Source organism: Hippopotamus amphibius, chromosome 12, assembly GCF_030028045.1.
Source record: "Hippopotamus amphibius kiboko isolate mHipAmp2 chromosome 12, mHipAmp2.hap2, whole genome shotgun sequence".
Lineage (NCBI taxonomy): Eukaryota > Metazoa > Chordata > Mammalia > Artiodactyla > Hippopotamidae > Hippopotamus > Hippopotamus amphibius.
This window is the reverse complement of record NC_080197.1, coordinates 22,433,585-22,455,968: the sequence shown is the minus strand read 5'-3', so window position 1 is coordinate 22,455,968 and position 22,384 is coordinate 22,433,585. Positions and strand designations below refer to the sequence as shown.

The 22,384-nt window shown below is 45.6% G+C and overlaps 1 protein-coding gene across 1 annotated transcript in view; it reads left to right on the top strand.

Moving 5' to 3' along the window:
- VSTM2L (V-set and transmembrane domain containing 2 like) overlaps nucleotides 1-1,651 on the top strand; it is a 36,449-nt gene extending 34,798 nt beyond the window's left edge. The window contains exon 4 of the mRNA XM_057702653.1: nucleotides 259-1,651. Coding sequence (XP_057558636.1) covers nucleotides 259-531 — 273 coding nt within the window. The 3' untranslated portion in view covers nucleotides 532-1,651. The remainder of the gene's footprint in view (nucleotides 1-258) is intronic.
- Nucleotides 1,652-22,384: the final 20,733 nt, after the last annotated feature.

Below are 22,384 nucleotides of genomic sequence, written 5' to 3'. Positions count from 1 at the left end.
ATGAGATCTTTTCACTCCCTGCGTGTCCCTGAGCTCTCAGACGCCTAGTTCTAGTTCATCCTTTTTAACTGCTGTGCAATAGTCCACTGAATGAACTGACTACCGCCTGTTTATCTGATCCGTTGATGGACCCTGAAGTTGCTTCTCCTCTTTTGCTGTTGAACTCCGCGAGCCCTCGTGGGAGTGTCTCTGGGGCCGCACCCATGGAGTGGGCTCTGGGCACCTGCGGCCAGGTCACTGTCTCTCTGTCGCCCGCAGGTGGTCAAGGTGGTGGGGAGCAACATCTCCCACAAGCTGCGCTTGTCGAGGGTGAAGCCGACGGATGAAGGCACCTACGAATGCCGTGTCATCGACTTCAGCGACGGCAAGGCCCGGCACCACAAGGTCAAGGCCTACCTGCGGGTGCAGCCGGGAGAGAACTCCGTCCTGCACCTGCCCGAAGCCCCGCCCGCCGCGCCCGCCCCGCCGCCCCCCAAGCCCGGCAAGGAGCTGCGGAAGCGCTCGGTGGACGAGGAGGCCTGCAGCCTCTAGACTGATGCCCAGCCCGCCGCCGGCCCGCCCCGCGCCCCTACGGCTGTACCGAGTGCATGAGGAGCCGCTGGACCGCCGGGGACAGGACGGCCCGGGTCCAGCTGCCTCCCCATCCCCGAGACGGCCCGTGGCCCTCGCGTCGGCCCTCCGCCCACCCCCCTTGGCTCAGCATGTAAGCCCCGCCCAATCCTTCCCCTTCAGACCCTCGCAGTGACCTGGCTCGGAGACGGTGGCCCGGGGCACGGAGGGGACAACCGCCCTGGAACGCTGGGGTGGGGCACCGGGCGGGGGCCGGGCTGCGCCCTTCCGTCACCAGCTTCAGTAGAGTCCAGTGTTTCGCTTTGCTTGCTCGTCCTCCATCCCGTCCCAAGCCGCGGCCTCCCAGCCTTACTCTCCCTCCTTCCTACCCTCCCCTTCTTGGACCTGGGGGTGTGGACAGCGACCTCTCCCCAGATTCGGACTTGAATCTCCTGAGCAGAACCAGGGCCTCTCCTCTGGCGAAGAGCTGGGGCACAGAGCCCCCAGGAGAGCTGTGGCCCGTTGGCAGAGTGGCTCACAGGGGCCCTGGGAGAGAGGAAGATCCCACTGCCTCAGGGGGTCCTTCACGTTCAGCCTCCTTATGCTAAGAAAGAGCTCCCTGTCCCGCCCACCAGGGAGGCAGGGGACCAGGAATCTGCCCTTCACACAGCAAGTCGGGAGGAGGGCCTTTCCCCTCTGACCCCACGGCCCCACGCAGAGTTTTGCACCAGCAGGACCCTCTCGAGGGTCTTCGAGGCTCTCCAGGAGCCCCCTCTGCCAGCTCCTAAGGTCCCAGCCCCCTCCCGGGACCCCTGCCGAACCCACCCAAGGGCCTGGGGCTGTTGGGAGCCAAGGGCCCCCCAGTACCAATCCCCTCACAATTCCTGATCAGGGGGGCACCCACCCCTTGGTGACTTGTAAATATTTCTATTGGGCCCAACACCCCCTCAGAACCGGCTCAAACCTCTGGCCGCCCCTCAGTGGTGCAGTGGGGGGATGTGGGAGAGGCCGGGGGCTTCGCCTAGGGGTGTGTGGGTAACCCTGTAGACATGATCCAGTCCGTGACGACCAGCCAACCTGAATAAAGCAGTTTAAAAAAAAACCTCTGGGCTGTGTCTTTCTGGGGCATTCGTGTCTGGGAGCAGTGCCGCCGGGGAGGGGGAGGGGGAGGGGGAGGCGGGGAGGGCTCGGCCAGCCCACACCCACGCCTCACTGGGCGTCTTCTCTCACCTGCTGTCTGCCCCCCAAGCACGGAACAAGCACTGGTGGGGGCACAAGAAGGCAAAGGAAAACCAGCCCTTGTCCAGTGCCAATCCAGGTACCAGATTTTGAGATAATTACACATATAGAAGAGCGCATAAAACAGGTTTGCTCTGGTGAATAAATAAATGATAAAGGAGGGGTGAGCTACCACCTTAGCAAGCAGCACCCCAGAACTGAACTCCCTGCCCATGAGTCTTCCAGACCACCCCCCTCTCCCCCTTAGAGGGGACCACCACCCTGACTTGTAAGGTAATCTCAGTGTTCTTTTTACAGCTTTACTGCCTATATGTATGTCATCTTAAACAATATAGTTGAGTATTGTCTATGGTTTGGGAACTTTATATGCATGGAGTCACACCGTCTCTATTCCTTCTCGCACTGCAATATTTGTGAGGTTCATCCGTGTTGTTTCATGTGCCTGTAATTTGTCCATTTTTATTACTGCATGACTATCCTACAACTTATTAACTTATTTATCCACTGTACCGTCGACAAGATTTTGTGGTCCCATCTGTGTGCGTGATAAATCAACAGCACTGCCCTGAGCACGTGAGCACAAGGTTGGACTGGCTAGGTTGGAAGTTCAGGCACTGCACTTTAGGGGTCTCATTTTCTCCCCAGGTATCACCATCCCCATATTACAGTTGAGGAAATGGGCTCAGAGAGGTTAAGTAGCTTGCCCAAGGTCACACAGCTATTGAACCCTGCTCTGCCAAGCCTGGCCCCTGCTCCCATCATGCCCTGGGCTCTAGACTCCCCTTGACTCATCCCAGCCTAGAGTCCCACCTGCCGTGGTCCTGCTGAGAACCTGCCTGAGGGCACATCAGTCAAGCCTTTGTAGCCACTATGGCTAGCTGGCGCCTCCTCTGTGCACCTACAGAAACCACGCGCATCACCCACACTGAGCCTGGGGCATCTGCCTGTCCCTGAGCTCCCCTGCCAGCCAGACTGAGCATGCCTCCCTCAAGGGCAGGGACTGGGAACTGTTGAAATGATGACTGACTTTGGCTGAGCACTAAGTGTGCCCCAGGCACTGTGCCAACGACCACAGAGGCCCCAAAGGGAGGCGTGTATCCTCAGTTTCGAGATGAGGAAACTGAAGTTCAGAGAAGAGTGTGTTGGAGGCTGGCTGGCTGGATGAGGACATGGATAAACCAGGCTATGAAGCAGGCAGGGCTCTGGAGCAGTTGCAGAATCCAGGTATCCCTGGGCTGGATGGTCTTTGACCTGTGGTCCTTTCAGGCCAACAGCCAGTCTTTATTCAATGAACATGGTCCCTCCCAGAAATGCCCAAGTACAAAGCAGGCCCCAAGAAGCCCAGGTCCCTCTGGGATGGTCTGGAGGGTACAGGCTCATGCTAGAGTAATAATAATACTCACAGGTCCTGAGCACCTACTATGTGCTAGTGAAAGGGTTTCCACAGGAAATCCTGAGCCTCCACAGGATCTCATGTCACTCTCCCAAGGGCCTGTGTCTCATCTCCAGCTCCCTTGCCCTTCAGAGGGGTCCCCACCTCCCTGGAGGGATTTTTCTTGCTCTGTTGGGAATGCAGCTCAAGGGAGAGGACAGTGCCTGGGTTAGAATCCTGCCTCTGCCCACCCTTGTTTTAGGATCCCAGGCAAGGTTCTTCATCTCTCTGAGCCTGTTTCCTTTTCTGTAAAATGGGAATGCTCCCAGGGAAATGCAGATCAAAATCATAATGAAATACCGCTTTGCACACACTAAGATGGCAAGAATTAAAAAGAGAATAACAAGTGTTGGCAAAGATGTGGAGAAACTGGAACCCTCGTACACTGCTGGTGGGATTATAAAATGATGCAGCCTCTTGGGAAAACAGTCTGGCAGTTGCTCAGAATGTTAAACATAGAGTTACCATATGACCCAGCAATTCCACTCCTAGGTATATACCCAAGAGAACTGAAAACGTGTGTCCACACAAAAACTTGTTCATGAATACTCACTCAGAGCAGCATTCTTCATAAATAATAGCCCCAAAGTGGAAGCAACCTGAATACCCATGAACTGATGAACGGATGAATAACTGTGGTGTGTCCAGATGATGGAGTATTATTTGGCAATAAAAAAGGTGAAGTATGATAACATGCTACTCCATGGATTATTCTAAGTGATAATCAAAACATTATTCTAAGTGAAAGAAGCCGAACACAAAAGGTTACATGTTACAGGATTCCATTCATATGAAATGTCTAGAATAGAAAAAATATCTATAGAAACAGAAAGCAGACTGGTGGTTGCCAGGGCTGGAGGAAAGGAAAGTGGGGAGTGACTGCTAGTGGGTACAGGGTTCTATGTGGGGTGATGGAAATGTTCTAAAATTGATTGGGGGTGATGGACATACAACCCTGTAAGTAAACAACAACAAAAAAACCAATGAAATTTTAATGTCATACACTTTACATGGGTGAATAGTATGATATGTGAATTATATCTCAATAAAGCTGTTGAGGCAAATGGGATCCACTTGATGACAGCCCAGTGCCCACGTGCCCGCAGCAGGCACATGGGAGGCACTTGGGGAAATTCTGGCTGCTATTAATATTGCTGTGATTTTTCTGTGGAAGCCAAAGCCAAGTTGTGCTGACCTCAGAGCAGAGCTGGAGGTGGCAGCCTGGGGGGTGGGGCCAGAGGGCAGTAGAGAAACAGGAGACCTGGCAGAGGGAAGTTCTTTTTTTTTTTTTTTTTTTTTTATTATTATTTTATTTTATTTTTTTGGGGGGTACACCAGGTTCAATCAACTGTTTTTATACTCATATCCCCATATTCCCTCCCTTCCTTGACGCCCCCCCCTCGATTCCCCCCCACCCTCCCTGCCCCAGTCCTCTAAGGCATCTTCCATCCTCGAGTTGGACTCCCTTTGTTATACAACAACTTCCCACTGACTATTTTACAGTTGGTAGTATATATATGTCTGTACTACTCTCCCGCTTCTTCTCAGTTTCCGCTTTACCCCCCGCCCCCTCCCATACCTCGAGTTCTCCAGTCCATTCCCTGTATCTGCTTCCCTGTTCTTGTCACTGAGTTCATCAGTACCATTTTTAGATTCCGTATATGTGAGTTAGCATACAATATTTGTCTTTCTCTTTCTGACTTACTTCACTCTGTATGACAGATTGTAGTTCTATCCACCTCATTACATATAGCTCCATCTCATCCCTTTTTATAGCTGAGTAATATTCCATTGTATACATATGCCACATCTTCTGTATCCAGAGGGAAGTTCTTAAAGCGGGTCCCCAGGCTCTGTCCTGAAAGCTCAGAAAACCCCCCTCGCACCCCCAGGTGAGTTACCCCCCCAGTATAAGAATAACAAAGGGGAGGTGCTTGTTATAAACTCAGATGTCCAGGCCCCCTCTTGGCCTTCAGCTCCTCAGTCACCCACATCCATAGCTAGTGCCCCTGGCAGTTCTCATGCTCACGGGTGACTCCAGCCCCTCAGCTCCCTCGGTCTCCAAGGCCCTGAATTCTGGCCCACACCCTACCCACCCTGTTTGCCCAGCTGCCCTCAGGCATGCATCCTCACAGGGCTCCCCTGTCCACTCTACCCTAGAACTTCCCTTTCCATCCCCTGCTGCGTGAAAATGGGGGAAATCGAAAGCAAGGATCAGGCCTCACCCCCCTAATTTATTTATTTATTTACTTTGTTTGTTTGTCTGCACTGGTTCTCATGCAGGATCTTTGTTGCGACATGCAGGATGTTTAGCCGTGGCATGCAGGATCTTTAGTTACAGCATGCAGGATCTAGTTCCCCGACCAGGGATCGAACCGAGGCCCCCTGCATTGGGAGCATGGAGTTTTAACCACTGGGCCGCCAGGGAAGTCCTGTCTGCCCCTCTATTCGTGATCCTTCATCCCAGGATTTAGAGTGAGGGGCAGGGATGCCCCATTTCAGAAGATGAGAGAGGGTCCAGTAAGTTTTGACCCAGGGGCTGGACCCTCCCAGCACAGGGCAGGACTGACTGCACTCCAAGTCACTAGTAAGTGCTGGCTGTGTGATCAGCTAACCAGAAGGGCAGGGACCATGCAGAATCATCCCAGCAGTTCAGTGAAGAGCCAGTGTGGGGCAGGGGATAACGGAGGCCTGGTCTAGGGGGAGCAGGAAGGAGCTCAGGAGCCCCATCAGGGTCCCTGGAAATGAGCCAGGAGCCCCATTAGGGTCCCTGCCCTTTTGGGGCACACACATCACCTGAACCTGGGGCCATCTGAGTCATGGCAGCCTGTGAGCAACCCAGGTTTGGAGCTCTATCCCCAAAGATTCTGACCCAGTAATTCTAGAGTGGAGCCCAGGAATCTATATGTCCAACAGGATCCTGATGGAGGTAACCAGCGGAATATATTCGGAGAAATATTGCACTACATGATTCTTTAAAGAAACAGACACATATAACTTTAAAAATAATAATACTTTTTATAAAAGTGGGTACTTGTTTCACTTATCCACATGCCACTTAGAGACCTATCTCATTTTTGCTGCTAACTGGAGAGCATTTCAGCAGAGGATGCACCACAATTACCCTCACCACTTGCCTCCTGATGGACATGGAAGTTATTTCTAATGATTTGCTATAACAGGTAATGATTACCTGAGTATGGCTCTGTGAAGAGCTTGGCACTCTTGGGGTATTTCAGAGTGTGTGGGAAATCCTTAAACATGGAATTGCTAGCACCAGATAGTCTAGCAAATTGCCCTCGCCAAGCAACCTTGACTATTTTAAAAAATATTTTTTTTGGAATAAGTAATAAGGGCACATGATATGAATGTGAAAAGTTCCAAAGAGTATTTATAGAGAATTACAGAATTCACTCTGTTCCCACCCATCCACCACTTCCCAATTCTTACAGGAGACAATTACCATTAGGAAGTTCTTAACTCTCCTTCCAGTTAGTGTGTGTGTGTGTGTGTGTGTGTGTGTGTGTGTGCTTTTAAGTACACGGATGATGGTGTGACATACACAGTTCTGCATCTCGCCTTTTCCACCTAACAGTCTACCTTGGTGATGGTTCCACATGGGTTTTTTTTATTGGCTGCAGAATAGCCCATTATGTGGATGAACCACGATTTATGTAGCCAGTGCCCTAGTGATGAACACGGAGGTGGTTTTCAGTCTTGTGCTGTCATAAACAATGTTTATTGTGAATTTCCTAGAGCATAAATCTGCACATACATATGCAAATATGTCTGTAGGATAAACATTTAGAAGTTAGAATTGCTGAGTCGAAGAGTTTGTACATTTTTAATTTTGGTAAATATTGCAAAATTGATCTCTACAGAAGCTGGACCAACTTACACTCCTATGAATTGTGTTTGTGAGAGCGCAACCCTATTTCCTGATTGCCCTACTCTCACGTTTTGATCCTGGTCAATCTGTTAGCTAAAATGGGATCTCATGGTGGCTTCAATGTTCACTTTTCTTATGAGTGAAACTGAGCATCTTTTTGCCTAGTTAAGAACCATTTATGCTCCCTTTTCTGTGGGCTGACAGTTCATAATCTTCACCCATTTTTCTGTTGGTTTGTTAGTTGTCATCTGATTGATTTGTTGGTGCTCTTTGTGAGATGAATTGCAAATATTTGTCTCAGTCTTTTGTTTGTCTTTTGGCTTTGTTTTTGGTGGTTTTTTTCCCTCCCATGTAAATTTCAGAAATTGTTAGTTACTTTATATCTATTAATCTTTTATTTTATCATCTCTGTATTATGTTTCATTTCTATAAATGTAAATTTTACCCTTCAGGGATTTAAATTGCTTCAGAGTATGAGATAAGGTTCCCATTTTTTTTCTAGATGGCTATCACTTCATACTATTTTTCCTCCACTGATTTGAAATGCCATCATTATCATATTCCAAACTCCCACATATATATGGACCACTTCTCAACTTTCTTTTCTACCCCCTTGATCTGATTCATGGGTTGGTACTACACTGTCTCAATTGTTATGGCTTTATGACATATTTTAATATATTCTAAGGCTGTTTTCTACTTCCCTTTCTGTTTAATTTTTGTTTCTAGAACTTGCCTGGAATCTTCTTTGCTTTTCCGTGTGAACTTTAGAATCAACTTGTCTAGTTAAAAAGAATTTGATTGTTATTGTAGTTAGGATCAGGAAAACTCATAAATTAACACAGCCAGAACTTACATTTTATGACAATGTCTTCCTATTTTATCTCAACACTCCCTTCCCTGGTAACGCCCTCTCATTTTGTTTGAGACTTCTTTTGTGTGCTTCTAAAAAGAGTACTTAAAGAATAACGTGTTTTTGGATGAATAGAAGGATTATATATGGGCTGATATGCATAATATACGTGAAATAGGAAAAAATGTTAATTGGAGAATCTAGGTGGTGGGTATATGGGTGTTCTCTGTATAATTATTTAAACTTTTATGTATGTCTTAAATTTTTTATAATAAGATGTTGAGGGAGAAGAGAGCATTTAGGCATTTTCTTCCTATAGACTTTGCATTTTTAAGAATTAATTCCAAAACACTTGCTGTTGCTGCTATTGTGATGGAGTCTTTTCTTCCGTGTGTCTTCTAACCAGATGCAGCTTGCATAAACGTGAGTGCTGTTTGTTTCTGTATTTTAACTTTTGTATCCAGCCACCTTATTGAATTTTTATTGCTTATAATAGTTTTTCATTTGATTAATGATATCCCCAAGTAAGATCATCTTTCTCATTTCTTTCTGATCTATATAAGCCCTACTTTTTTTCTCTTGTCTAACTGCATTGACAAGTACCTCCAAGATAATGTTAAATTATGGAACTCATAGAGGACATCTTTGCCTTGCTTTTAGCTTTAATGTGAATGCTTCTCATGTTTCCAGTGCTGGGTTTTGAATATATGTCTGGAGTCTCCTGAGAATGATTTAGGAGACTCAAGTCTTACTGATGAGACACCCAAACACTTCAACGTGAATGCCCATTTCCAAGCTAGGTTCCGGGAATATGCCCACCCCACTTTAGAAAAAAAAAAGGAAAAAATGTCTGGACCTTCAGGTATAGCTCTGCAAACCAACAGGTATGGCATCTACAGCATGGATGTCAGGGTCTGATAGACATGGGTTCAGATCTCAGCTCTGCCACTTCTGAGGTATGTGGTGTGAGGGCCACCTCCCCTCCCTGAACCTCAAGTGTCTTTGGGAAATTTAAGGGGACACTGTGAGCTCAGCATCTGGCACAATGAGGCTGTTCTCATTCTCCAGCATGGGGGAGGGCAGGGCCTGGGAATCTGCACTGCTAACACAAGAACGTTTGTAAGCTGGTGGCATATCACGTGTGCATAGCAAGTAGTCTGAAAAGACATTGACTAAGCTGAGAGCTGTGGTTACTTCTAAGGAGTCGGATAGAAGGGATATATTGCAGTAGGCCGAATATTTGTAAAGGGCAAGTTTTATATCCGTACCTTGAAATACATACAAATATTTAAAGAAAACCAACCAAGAAACAAAAGTAAATAAAGTGGGGGGTGGGGTGGGGTATGTAAGATGCCAACATTGGCAGGAATCCTAGTATGTCCGAGTCCCCTTGACAAGGTCTCGTCCTCCAGTGATGAGACGTGTTCTCCCTCTGAAGGAAGCCCTTGCTGACCCTACACGGAACAGACGCTGGAGTCAAGTTCACCCCACTCCTCCTCTACCCTACTCTCCCACCCTCTTCCCACTCTCACTTCTTTTTCGGCTTGAGTTAGTCCTAATGTAGTTTAGATATCCACACTCCTTTGAGGCCACCTGTCTCAGTAAAGTCCTGCCTGCTCCCAGACTCAGTATGTGAATCTTAATTAATCTAAGCTAGGGGCTTTTAATGTGGAGTCCACAGACCACCCCTACCAAGGGTCCGTGGATGGAATGTGTGGGGTTCACAGTCTTGCACTGGGGAAAAAAAAAAGCTATGTCTTTATTTTCATTAAACTCCAACTGAAATTTATCATTTCCTTCTATTATGATTGTAAGCAACAAACCACAGTATCATTAGCAGTAACTTGTGACTTTGTCACCAATGGAAATCACAAATATTTTCATAGCACAAAACAGTTATTACAAGCATCTCAGAACGTTGTTTACTTTCATCACTACTTAAAAATTATAATCGTTATTAGATCTGCCACTAGATTTTGTTATTTAGTACACTAAGAAAAAAGCAAGTTTATTCCTATATCACTTAAAAATATATATATTTTTAAAATTATATTTCAATATAATTGGTTTCTTTTGTAATCTGGTCACTTTATTCTATGCAATTAAATAGAGTATTCTGGGGAGGGGTCCCTAGGTTTCACCAGACTGCCACAGGGGTCCATGGCACAGAAAAGGTGAATAAACCCTGGTCTAAGCCAATGCTGGCAATTCCGTTATCCTTAAGAAGTGTCATGTGACCTAGTGTATCACATTCACAATGAGATGCAAGGGGACATCTGATGCAAGAGGGAGAGTGGAGTCCCTCTTGGGAAAGGTTCCCCAAGAGGAGACACAAGTAAGTCATACTCCCTTCCTCTGCTTCTTAGTGTCTGAGCATGTGAGCTGTGAATTTCTTCCACCATTGGGTAGCCATGTGGAGAGCAGCTGATCCACTTGAGATGCAGAAAAGACTGATGGGAGAAGCCTGGGTTTTTGAGGATGTGGTTGATCTGGTGAATTAGTCAAATAGGAACCTCCCTACTTCTAGACTCCTATTATCAATCAATAAAACCCTTAAGATTTAGGCCATTGGGTCAGTTTTCTTTTAGTTGCAGACAAGAGCACTTTCTCTAATCCACCATGCTATTTTTGTTCCCCCATGTTTTCCACACTTGGTCCTAACCATCATTGGGGTGATATGGAGGAAGAAGTCAGCTCCTTTTTCCATCTGACCCTTATTTAGATTGGTCAGATCTTCTTTCCTCGAGGCTGAACATCTTCAGGTCCTTCAACTGGACTCAGGTGACATGGTTTTGAGATCTTTATCTGCCGCTAACACGTATTTCTATCCAGGTCACTGGTTCTCAAACTTTAGCATGCATCGGAAACATGCTAATGTTTATTAACATTAGGTTGTTAAAACACAGATTTCTAGGTCCCACCTTCGGAGTTTCAGATCCAGTGGGGCTGGAGTGGATCCCAATAATTTGCATTTTCTAACAAATTCCCAGATGCTGCTGATGCTGCTGGGCTTGGGGACCACAGTTTGGGAACCACCGGTCTAGGTCCCTATAAAAACATGGCTTTCAAAAATGAAACCACTACTCAAGGCAGGGCCTGGCTAGTGCTAAGCAGAGCAGAACTATTACCTCCCTCAACACCAATAGCACGCTCCTACTATTGTGGCCCAAATTACAAATTGCTTTTTCATACTGTTGAACTCAACGTCTCCAAAACTCTGAAACCTGTATCACATATCTGGTTCCTAAACTCTCTCCCTATTCTTTGTTGAGTGCCTGTTGTGTGCCAAGTGCTTTAAAGGAGTTATCTCAGGACTTCCCTGGCCGTCCAGTGGTTAAGACTCACGCTTCAACTGCAGGGGGCATGGGTTCGATCCCTGATTGGGGAACTAACATCCTGCAGGCCGTGCAGTGGCCAAAAAAAAAAAAAAAAAAAAGTGGCGGGGGGAATTATCTCATTTAATTCTCACGACAACCCTTGAAATGGGCAGCTGCCTCTCTGGGGGAGACTGGTGCCCAGAGAAATAAAGAAAAACAATCCTCAAGGTCACTTAGCTGGTAAATAAATGGAGGATCTAGGATTTGAGCCTGTGTTAAAGAACTCTACAATTAAGAACTCTCCTCCTGCTTAACAGCCTCAATTAATCAGCTGCCCTTTGGGACCCAAGACAACTTTACCTAATTGTGCCTCATCTAGCTTATTTCTCTTTCTTGTCTACAAGGTCATCAAATGTGATTTTTGTCAAAGGCCCCAGGTTTCTTGAGCCTCCAATATCTCCTTCACCCACAACTCAGCCCTTTCACTGCCCTCACTGCTGCCCTAAAGAGAAGGAGGTTAGGTTTGCTGTGTTGCATTTAGAGCCACATGAGTTTCATCTCTGAAACTGTTAACTGTGGGCACATTTTAATAAAGGCCATTTTCTAGGCTACAGCTACATAAATGTTCCAATTTAATATGCAAATATACCACAAGTGATTTAGGATGTGCTGTGCCTTTATTGTTCTGGTTGCAGTTATGTTGATTTAGCCCAGAGTTTTATAGTTAATAATTTAGTAGGCAACCTTATTTTTTAATCTCCCTTTGTCCTCACGCCTCACCCTTTTTCACATTAAGGGACTAAGGCCTGTGTGAAGATTCGGTCTAATGAACAATCAATCCTTGAATAAGTGTAGTGACAAAAGGACTCCCTTGAAATGCTAGGAAAAGCTTTAAGTTCATGAGTTTTCACCTTCTTGGTGGGATTCTTGGTTTCACCATAAATATCATGACTCAGTTTATCCCTAGTAGTCCTTTTTGTATTATATTCTATTTTGCCTGATATTAACATTGTTAGATGAGTTTTCTTTGGTTAGTATTTGTCTGGTATATCTTTTTCTATTTTCATCATTTCTGTGTCATTCTCTTAGGTATATCTCTTATACACAGCTTCTACTGAATTTTGATTTTTTAAAAATCTTATAGTCTCTGTCTTTAATAGGTAGGTTTAATCCACTTACATTTATTGTGATCACTAATTTATTTGGACTTATTTTCTACCTTCTTATTTTGAGTGTATGTTTATTTTCTATTACCATGAGATTTTTTGGGGGGGTTGGTGAGTATATATGGTTATGTTAATTTTTTTCTTCTTTTTTGACTTTTGATAGATAGCATTCTTTAGCACCCCAACCTTTTTCCTCCCCACTGATTTAAAAGCTGTATATGACATTTCTTTTCGTGTTTTCATTTTAATTTTTAACATGCTTACTTAAGTATATATTTTCCTAACAGTATAAAGTTTTTCAGTATCTATTTTCCTCTTGACAAGACAACCCCTCTAACACCATGTAACTAGCAACTGAGTTGTCCCCCTCCCCATCATCCTTGTTATTGTCTAGAATTTTGGTTCCACTGTTTATCCCAGAAATTAATGTCTATGTTATCAGAAATTATTTAGATTCACGATTATATTTGTCCAACTTCTGTACTTAATGTTTTCCTCCTTTCACTTTCCCTTTTGCTGAAGTACATGCTTTAGTAATCCTTTCAGTGAGGGTACAGGTGGTAAACTATCAATCTATGAAAGTCTGAAAATATCTGTAATTTGATTTCCTTTTTCAGTGTCCATGTAACTGTGTATTGAGATAAGCTGATCATATTTCACCCTCTGCATGATCAGGATATTATTTCTCTGTCTCTGTCATCCATTGCTGTTGATGAGAAATCTGCTGTCAGATCAATTGGATTTCCTCTGTAGGCAATTTGTCTTTATTCTCTGTAAATCTTACAATTTCTTTCTTAATCTTTGACATTCTACTCTATCATTACAATGTTTCTGGTTGAGATTCTTTTTTTTTTTTTTTTTTTTTTGCCATGCAATGCAACTTGCCAGATCTTAGTTCTCTGACCAGGGATCAAACCCAGGCCCAAGAAGTGAAAGTGCTGAGCCCTAACCCACCGGACTGCTAGGGAATTCCTGATATTTATTTTTAACCATTCTATCAATATTTAACACATGGTATGTGTTTTTCATCTGAGGACTTTCATTTTGATTCTGAAATATTCTCCATCACCCCCTCTTAAATATTGTATCTCCATTACATCCTTTATTCTAACCTTCTAGAATTTCTATTACACATATGTTGGACTCTTTCTATATGCTCTATGTCCTAACTGCTCTTTCATATCTTCCATTTCTTCATCTCTCTGTGCTGCATTCTGGGTGAATTACTCAGGAATATCTTTCAATTCACTAACTGTCTCTTCAATTGTGTTTTATTTGGAATTTATTCTATCTGAATTCACTTCAATAGTGATACTTTTCATTTTTAGGATTTCTTATGGTTTCTTGTTCACATCAATAGTTCTGTTTGTTTCATAAATTTTTTTTCTTCTTACAAGTTATTCATTTGTTTACCTTTGTTAGGATCCTAAACCTTTAATGGAATTTTCAGATTGCTCTATTATTTGCACTTATGAACAAATTCATCTGCTAAGAGCTGAGTTTGTTGGTTGTTTCTCTGTCAGTTTACTTCAAGTGCTTTAGAATTTGGGTTTGCAAGCTTATTTTGAAGAGGAATCTTTCTGCCCATTTTCTTTCTCTACACTTGTCTAAATCCTCAGGACCCTAGTCCCAAACTGGGCTTCCTATTGGCAGCTCAGGGTTCCCAACTTTGGGTGCTATCAGAGAATGTCACAGATGCAGTTAATGAGTCAAGGTGGCATGGCTCAGATACCAATTGCCAGACCTGCATCTTCTCCCCCTTGTTACCTAAGATATGGTTTCAAGCAAGAGTCTTATGCTAGACCTCCACTTCTTGAAGAACTCTTTTTGGTCTTGAATTCCTGGTCACTTCTGCTTGTTTCCAGACCCAGAGCTTGGCAGGTATGAGGCTTCAGCCTCCATTTATCTCTGTGTTTCTATTCCCTTAAGTTATCATATTTGTGAGTGTGGCTGTGTAATTTTATTTACTTAAAAATATAATTTATCTATTATTGCAGTGTATAAATAGAGGTTATTTTTCCTCACTAATTCATGGATGATGTGGTTAAATTTTCTTACATCAGTTTCATTGAGGTATATATAATTAATATACAATAAAAACATCCATTTAGAGTGTATAATTTGATACAGTCATACAATCACCATTATATGATAAACACATACAATCATATAATCACCATTACAATCAAGAAAAGAATACTTTCTGGATTTCCCTGGTGGCGCAGTGGTTAAGAATCTGCCTGCCAATGCAGGGGACACGGGTTCCATCCCTGGTCCAAGAAGATCCCACATGCCGCAGAGCAACAAAGCCCGTGAGCCACAACTACTGAGCCCACATGCTGCAACCACTGAAGCCCATGCGCCTATAGCCCATGATCCACAACAAGAGAAGCCACCGCAATGAGAAGCCTGCGGATCGCAATGAAGAGTAGCCCCCGCTCACCACAACTAGAGAAAGCCTGCACACAGCAATGAAGACTCAATACAGCCAAAAAATTAAAGAAAGAAAGAAAGAAAGAAAGAAAGAAAGAAAGAAAGAAAGAAAGAAAGAAAGAAAGAAAGAAAAGAATACTTTCATCAACCACCAAACTTCCTTTGTACCCCTTTGCTATCAATCCCCTTCCCCAAACCCCAACCCCAGGTAACCAGTGATCTACTTTCTATAGATTAGTTTTGCCTTTCCTAGAATTTCATATAAATTGAACCAGACAGTATATACTCTTTTGTGGTTGGCCTCTCTCACTAAGTATAGTGATTTTGAGATTTCTCTATGTTGTGTATGCCAGTACTTCATTCATTTTTACTGTTGAGTAGTATCCTGTTGTATGGATGTATTACAATTTGCTTATCCATTCTTCTATTGATGGACATTTGGGTTGTTTCTGGTTGGGGCTATTATGTATAAATCAGCCATGAACATTCATACACAAATCTTTGTGTGAACATGTTTTCATTTCTCTTGGGTAAATATCTAAGAGGGAATTGCTGGGCAGTATAGTAAGTATATGTTTAAGTTAAGAAACTTCCAAACTGTTTTTCAAAGTGGCTGCACCATTTTGCATTCCCATCTGCAATGTATGAGAGTTCTGGTTGAGGAGCAGGTTATTTTTAAAGCATGAACTCAATGCCATCTTCACTGCAGGTGACTGTAAAAACACTTTAGAATGTACACTGAGCTATAAAATGTCAGGAATGGTAATGAAGGCTCTGTGAGGGCATAGACTTTTAGTGTCCTGTGTACTGCTGCGTCCCCAATGCCTCGCACAGGTCTTGGCTCATGGCATGAACTCAATAAAAGAATCGATGAATAAAGATTTGTCCCTGACAGACATTAACAGCTTTTAAGGGTTGGGTCAAAGTTTGGACCTACAGCATCTTATTTAAGCAAACGACATTTTCTGGAGCCCTGTTTCCTCCTTCCTTAAATTTCACAAGACCCTTGTTTTGAACTAGTTGGCATGTCTACCCCATTACTATGCGATCTACCATCCCTTTAGCCAGGCTTCTCTTCAAAGCCCAAGATGATCACTCCACCTCCCAGCACTGGGTCTGCTTTTCAGCCAGGAAGAAGGAGGAAAAGGGAGAGAAGGGCATACACCCTCTATTTAAGGGTACTTGCTTGAAGTTAAAGATCATTTCTGCTTATCTATCATGGGCCAGAACTTAAGCCACAAGGCCACATGGCAAGAGAGATGGGAAAGTGTGACCTTTACTCTGACTAGCTGTGTGCCTAGATAAACAGCAAGGGTCTTTTACTTAGAAGAAGGGGAGATTAGATATTGATGACTTCCAGCAGGCCTCCCCTGAGCCTGCCTTTGTCCTGAACTCTAGGCACTTTGAGTTCAATATACTATATTAGTCGAAAAATATGTTTATTCCTCAACTCCAATGAGAACTTTTCAATTAACTACACAAGAGGATGCCAGGCTGGTGGGTAAGGAGGTGACTCACTCAGCACCTCCAGGCCCCACCCCCTGCCAACAGACCAGCCACCTTGGCTTCTTTCTTGAGGTTTTCTGCTCCAGGTACAGGGGGTAGGGAGCAGCTGAAGGATGTTGCATTCAGAGAAGGGGGAGTTAATGATGGAGTCTGTAGACAGGCCCACACTGCTGACCACCCTGGGACCTGAGTGGCTGCCTTCTGGTGACCTATCCGAGGAAACTCTGATGGGCCCGATGGCTGAGCTGGGTGCAGAGAGCTGGGTCCAATCATCTGCCCTCCCCATCATCCATAAGGCTTGGTATCCAGGAAACTTAGCAGCCTACAAGGGGTAGGGCATATCCCAGAGCTGTGTGTCCAATGCAATAGCCATTAGCCACATTTAATTAAATCTAAACTAATAAAATAAAATATTCAGTTCCCCAGTTGTATGAGCCACATTTCAAGTGCTTAGTAGACACCTGTGGCTAGTGGCCACCATATTGGATAGTGCAGACATAAAACACTTCCATCACTGAAGAAAGTTCTATTGGACAGTGCTGCCCCAGAGGAAAGACATCTCAGGTCGAATTGCAGAGGCAGGGTGCTAAGAAAGATGCAGGTGATGGGTCTGATCTACACAGTGTCAGGCAGACCCCAGCTGGGCTACCATGGCCCATGGGCCCCACACGCTGCGAGGGAAACAAATGAGAGAGAGGAAGGTGTCCAGGCAAGGGTGCAGAGGGGGCGAGTAGCATATCTGTGTCTTGTTTAAAGGATGGTTTCGTATGGGTTCCTCCAGAAGCAGATGCTGGAACAAAGATTTAATGGCAGTAGTTTACTGGGGAGTTGATCCCAGAAAGTACCAAAAGGGGAGTGGGACGTGAGACAGGGAAAGTGTGAGGGGTCAGGCAAGCATCCACTGTGAGCAAGTGGGGCTCCACCCTACCAGGGAGCTCTGGGAGCCAGTGTAGAGCACGCACCTCAAAGTCATCCCAAGGGCTGGGAGAGCTGCAGTTTTTAGTTTTTATTTTTTAAAATATTTATTTCGCTGCACCAGATCTTAGTTGCAGCATGTGGGATCTTTGTTGCAGCATGTGGGATCTTTGTTGCAGCATGTGGGATCTTTGTTGCAGCATGTGGAATCTTTAGTTGCAGAATGAGGTAATACTAGTTGCAGCATGTGGGATCTAGTTCCCTGACCAGAGATTGAACCCCGGCCCCTGAATTGGGAGCGTAGAGTCTTAGCCACTGGACACCCAGGGAAGTCCCAATCTGTGGTTTTTATATATTAACTTCCATCAGTCATTGGCTGAAGGCTGCTCCCAGGGTGTTAATTTGCCAAGACTCCAGGCCTGCTAAGTATGGAGACACAAGACCTTCTTTACCTGTAGAAAGTCCTCAGGCAAAGGTATGCAAACATAGGGCAGCTGGAAGTTGGCTGGAGCACACGGAGGTGGTAAAACCTGAAGGATATGGGCCGGGCACTTGACACTGCCTGCCACAAAAGAGAAGACCAACATCCTTAACGCCCAGCCTCATCTCTCTCTCTCTCTCTCTGTCTCTCTGTCTCTCTCTCACACACACACATACATGCTCCTTGCACACCTCTCACCTCTTCCTTTTCCTTGGACTCACCCTGCTCCCTCCCACCACAGGACCTTTGCATATGCTGTTCTGTGGATGGACATCTGAAGCACTCTTCTACTTTTTCCCATCCCCTTTCATCTAGTCAAGTTCTACTTATTCTTCAGATCTTGGCTCAAACGTCCCTTCCTCTATCTAGGTGGCTTTCTCTGAGGAATACCTCACCCCCACCCCAGGACAAGAACAAGTCCTCCTGTTGCATACTGTCGCAGCTCCCAGTCCTAAAAGGGTGTCATTATATATTTGTGAGGTTAGTTGATCATCACTGTCTTCCAATCAGACTTAAGGAAGGAGTTTTGCTGGTCTTGTTCACAGTGACACATGGTAGGTCTTCAAGAAATATATGTGGGGTGAACGAATGAAAAATGAGTGAATGAATGAATGAATTCCAGTCCCATTGACTAGGACTCACAGTAGCCAGAGAGAAAATTTACCAGCTAAAGACCCCAGGAGGAGGAGGAGGCTAATTAGCAATTCGTTAGGATCCGTTTTCACTTCAGTAGTCAATGCTAATCACTTGTTTGTTTAAAACAGGAAGTTCTGTGCTCATTAAATCCATTAGTAAATGAAAACGTTTCTTAGGCAAGTCTGGCCTCCCACACTGGAGTGTAAATTCTATGGCCACACCCCCTGCTTTGTACAGACTTCCCAGAAGTCAGACAAGCAGGGGCTCACAAGCTGGAATTACCCTGGGCGAGGCCCCGAGTCCTCCTTCACAGTGGGAACTTAGGAACCTGCTTCTTCAGCCCTCTGAGCTCAGTTTCTGCCCCTGTACAATGGGCACAACATTCAATCTCATGGCTAGTTGTGAAGATTAGGGGCAGCTGTGTAGCCAGGAGTGTCAGCTCACACCTTGGTGTTATCCTCCCTGATGGCCGATAGAGGGTCTATTTTGAGAATGTAGCTATGGCAAACCCACTGTCCTGAACACCTTTGCTCTTGTTAACACCAGACTCCCCTCTCCCCCTAAGCAGCCCAGCGTAGAGGCTCACAGGTCATGTTGTGCTCACCCTGGCCTTGCATTAGCTTATTTAATTCTCACAGCAAGTCCATTATTACCTGCATTTGCAGATGTGGAAACTGAGGGAGAGCAGAGGCGCTGGCCCACGGCCTTTTCTCCTGCCCACGCTGAGCTGTCTCCTCCAGGAAGCTGTGTCTGATCCTCAAGGCAGAAATGGGCTCTCCCCAGTCTGTGCTGCATCAGGTGGGTCTGCCGGTCCTCAGCCTTACTCTTCCTCCTGTTCCCAGGGACCTGGTGCTCTCCAGAAACGCAACAGCTACCTGTGTCTGGGCGTTAACTACATACTAGCCTCAGTGCTCAGTGCTTTTTCTGCATTAAATCACTGAGTTCTCACCAAAATTCTGCAGGTTAAGCTACTATTATTACCCTCATCTTTAGATGAGAAAACTGACTTGTCAAAGGTCATGTGGCTGGAAAGTACATAAATGGCAAAGGCAGGCTGCCTTCGGAGCCTGTGCACGTCACCTCATGGGGGACAGTTCTGCCCCCACAACAGGCCTCAGGAATGGTGGAGGGGAGGGCTTGGGGGTGGTCTGGCGAGGGTGAGCTCTGCCCTCCATCCAGTCAGAGCCCTTCAGGAAAGCCACAGAGAACAACTTCCCTGGGGGAATGCAACCAACCCATTCCTCAGGCACCTACTGAGCGCCCACTGGAAGTAGAGTTGCATCTGCCTTTGGGAATAGAACAGACCAGCCTCCCTTACTGAAGTTTCGTTCTTTTGTTCAGCCTTACTGTTTACTTTTCCCATCTCCCACCCAAATGAGCCACGTGCTATATGTGCTGTTCCCTCTTCCCAGAGGAGCCCTTCCTTTTCTTTAATAAATTTATTTATTTATTTTTATTTATTGGCTGCGTTGGGTCTTCGTTGCTGCACATGGGCTTTCTCTAGTTGCTGAGAGCGGGGGCTACTCTTCATTGTGGTGCACAGGCTCCTCATTGTAGTGGCTTCTCTTGTTGTGGAGCACGGGCCCTAGGCGCGTGGGCTTCAATAGTTGCAGCACCTGGGCTCAATAGTTGTGGCTCACGGGCTCTAAAGTGCAGGCTCAATAGTTGTGGTGCACGGGCTTAGTTGCTCCTCGGCATGTGGGATCTTCCTGGAGCGGGGATCGAACCCGTGTCCCCTGCATTGGCAGGCGGATTCTTTACCACTGCGCCACCTAGGAAGTCCGGCCCTTCCTTTTCTTTACTGCAAAGTCAGCTTGGACGGCCTCTCTTCCATGAAGGCTCCCAGTTTCTGTTCAGTTCAACGTCTGGGCTGCCACTTATATCTCTAAGGTATCATCATCGTCATGACGACCAACTCCTACAGAGCACTGCCCAGGGGCCAGGCCCTGAGTCTGGCACTTTATTGTCACCATGCTCTCCGGGATATAGTATATTTATTCCCATTCTGTCAAAGCTCGGAGCAATGAAGAGACTTGCCCAAGGCAGCAGGGTCAGGAGTCCAACCCAGGCTGTCTGTGTCCAGAGGCCGTGCTCCTCACGGCGGCACCTAGCCTCCTCCCCATCCAGATTTTATTGCTGCCTCCTCATGATGGTTGTCTTGTTTAGCTCTCCTCTGAGCCTGGCTCCTAGGAGACGGAATTTATGTCTTTTTGTCTCTGGGCCTGGCACATAAAAAGCCTCAGAAAAAAATGCTTGTTGAACTGAATTGAAGTTTCCAACCTGCAGATTTTGAATTGTTGCATAAACCTGATGTAACTGATTATGTAACTCATCATGTGATGTTGGCAGCCTCAGGTTTGAATCCTATCTTTGCCCTTTATTTGGTGCCTTGGGCCCACCACTGGGTAGCTGTCAGCCTAACATTGAGAGGAAGGCACAAGCCACAGCTCTGTCCAAGGTGCTGAAGATGCAGTCGTGGATGCGACCCCTTCGCAGGGAAAAGGCTGCATGCCGGATGATCTGCAGTGGGGGCTGGGGCAGAAGGCAAGGTACAATGCTCCGAGAGCACTGAGTGCGAGCCCTAAATTCTACCTGGGCAGTCAGGAGAGCCTCTGAGGCTCGACCTGCCTCTCTTGGGTGTTCTGAGGGGCTCAGATGAGCTGTGGCACAGCCCCTGTGTCTTTCTGCATGCACACAGGGGCCGTGGGGTGGCTGCCTGTACAGCACACAACCCATCTCCCGAAGGGATCCTCTCCAAGATCCCTTTCCTTATCTGACTTAAACAATACCTCCTCTCCCTCCTCAGCCTGGTTCCCCTTGAGAAATCCACAGCACAGGAGAGGGAGCCCAGATGATGTGAGACTCCTATCACCAAAATGTGAGTTTGCCACAGAATTATAGACTCACAAATGTCTTATATTTCAATAATAACTTTTTTTGTGTGAGTGACTAAGTTACACATGTATTTGATTTAAAAATGCGAAGAGTAAAGGGAATGGTGGTCCAGTGGTTAGGACTCCATGCTTTGACTGCTGAGGGCCTGGTTCAATTCCTGGTCAGGGAACCAAGATCCCATAACCTGCACAGTGCAGCCAAAAAGAAAAAGAAAAAAGAAAAAAGAAATGTGGAGAGTAGAAAGGGTACAATGTGAAAAGATTTCTCATCACTGATTCTGCTTCTCTTCCTAGAGGCTGCCACTTGGGTGTTCTTTAAGAGATATTCCACACATAAAGTACCCCCGTCCCCCATAAATAGTAGCATTGTTCTGTTCGCCTTTTTCTTTAACAATATATCTTGGAGATATACACAGAGAACCAGCTCTTTCTTTTTAAAGGCTACTTGGTACATTACACATTAGTAAGACACTTACTTAGCCAAGACTCTTTGAATGGACTTTTAGATTGTTTCCAAACGTTGCTTCAATGAACACTTTGTTCACCATCTTTGCACATGGACAAGGAAATTCCTAAAAGCAGGACTGCTGAGTCAAAGAGTATGTGCATTTAAAATTCTGATAGCCATTATTATTTTTTAATTAAGTAATTTATTTATTTATTTATTTATTTATTTATTTATTGGCTGCATTGGGTCTTTGTTGCCGTGCACAGGCTTTCTCTAGTTGCAGCGAGTGGGGGCTACTCTTCATTGTGGTGCGTGGGCTCCTTATTGCGGTGGCTTCTCCTGTTGCAGAGCATGGGCTCTAGGCATGCGGGCTTCAGTAGTTGCAGCACACATGCTCAATAGTTGTGGCTCACGAGCTCTACAGCTCAGGCTCAGCAGTTGTGGCGCACGTGGGATCTTCCTGGAGCAGGGATCAAACCCGTGTCCCCTGCATTGGCAGGTGGATTCTTAACGACTGCATCACCAGGGAAGTCTCCTGAAGCCATTATTGATTTATGCATTTTGCTATATGGATGGACTATAGTTCAGTCCCTCCATCCCTTCCTCCCTCCTTCCCCAACCCCTTC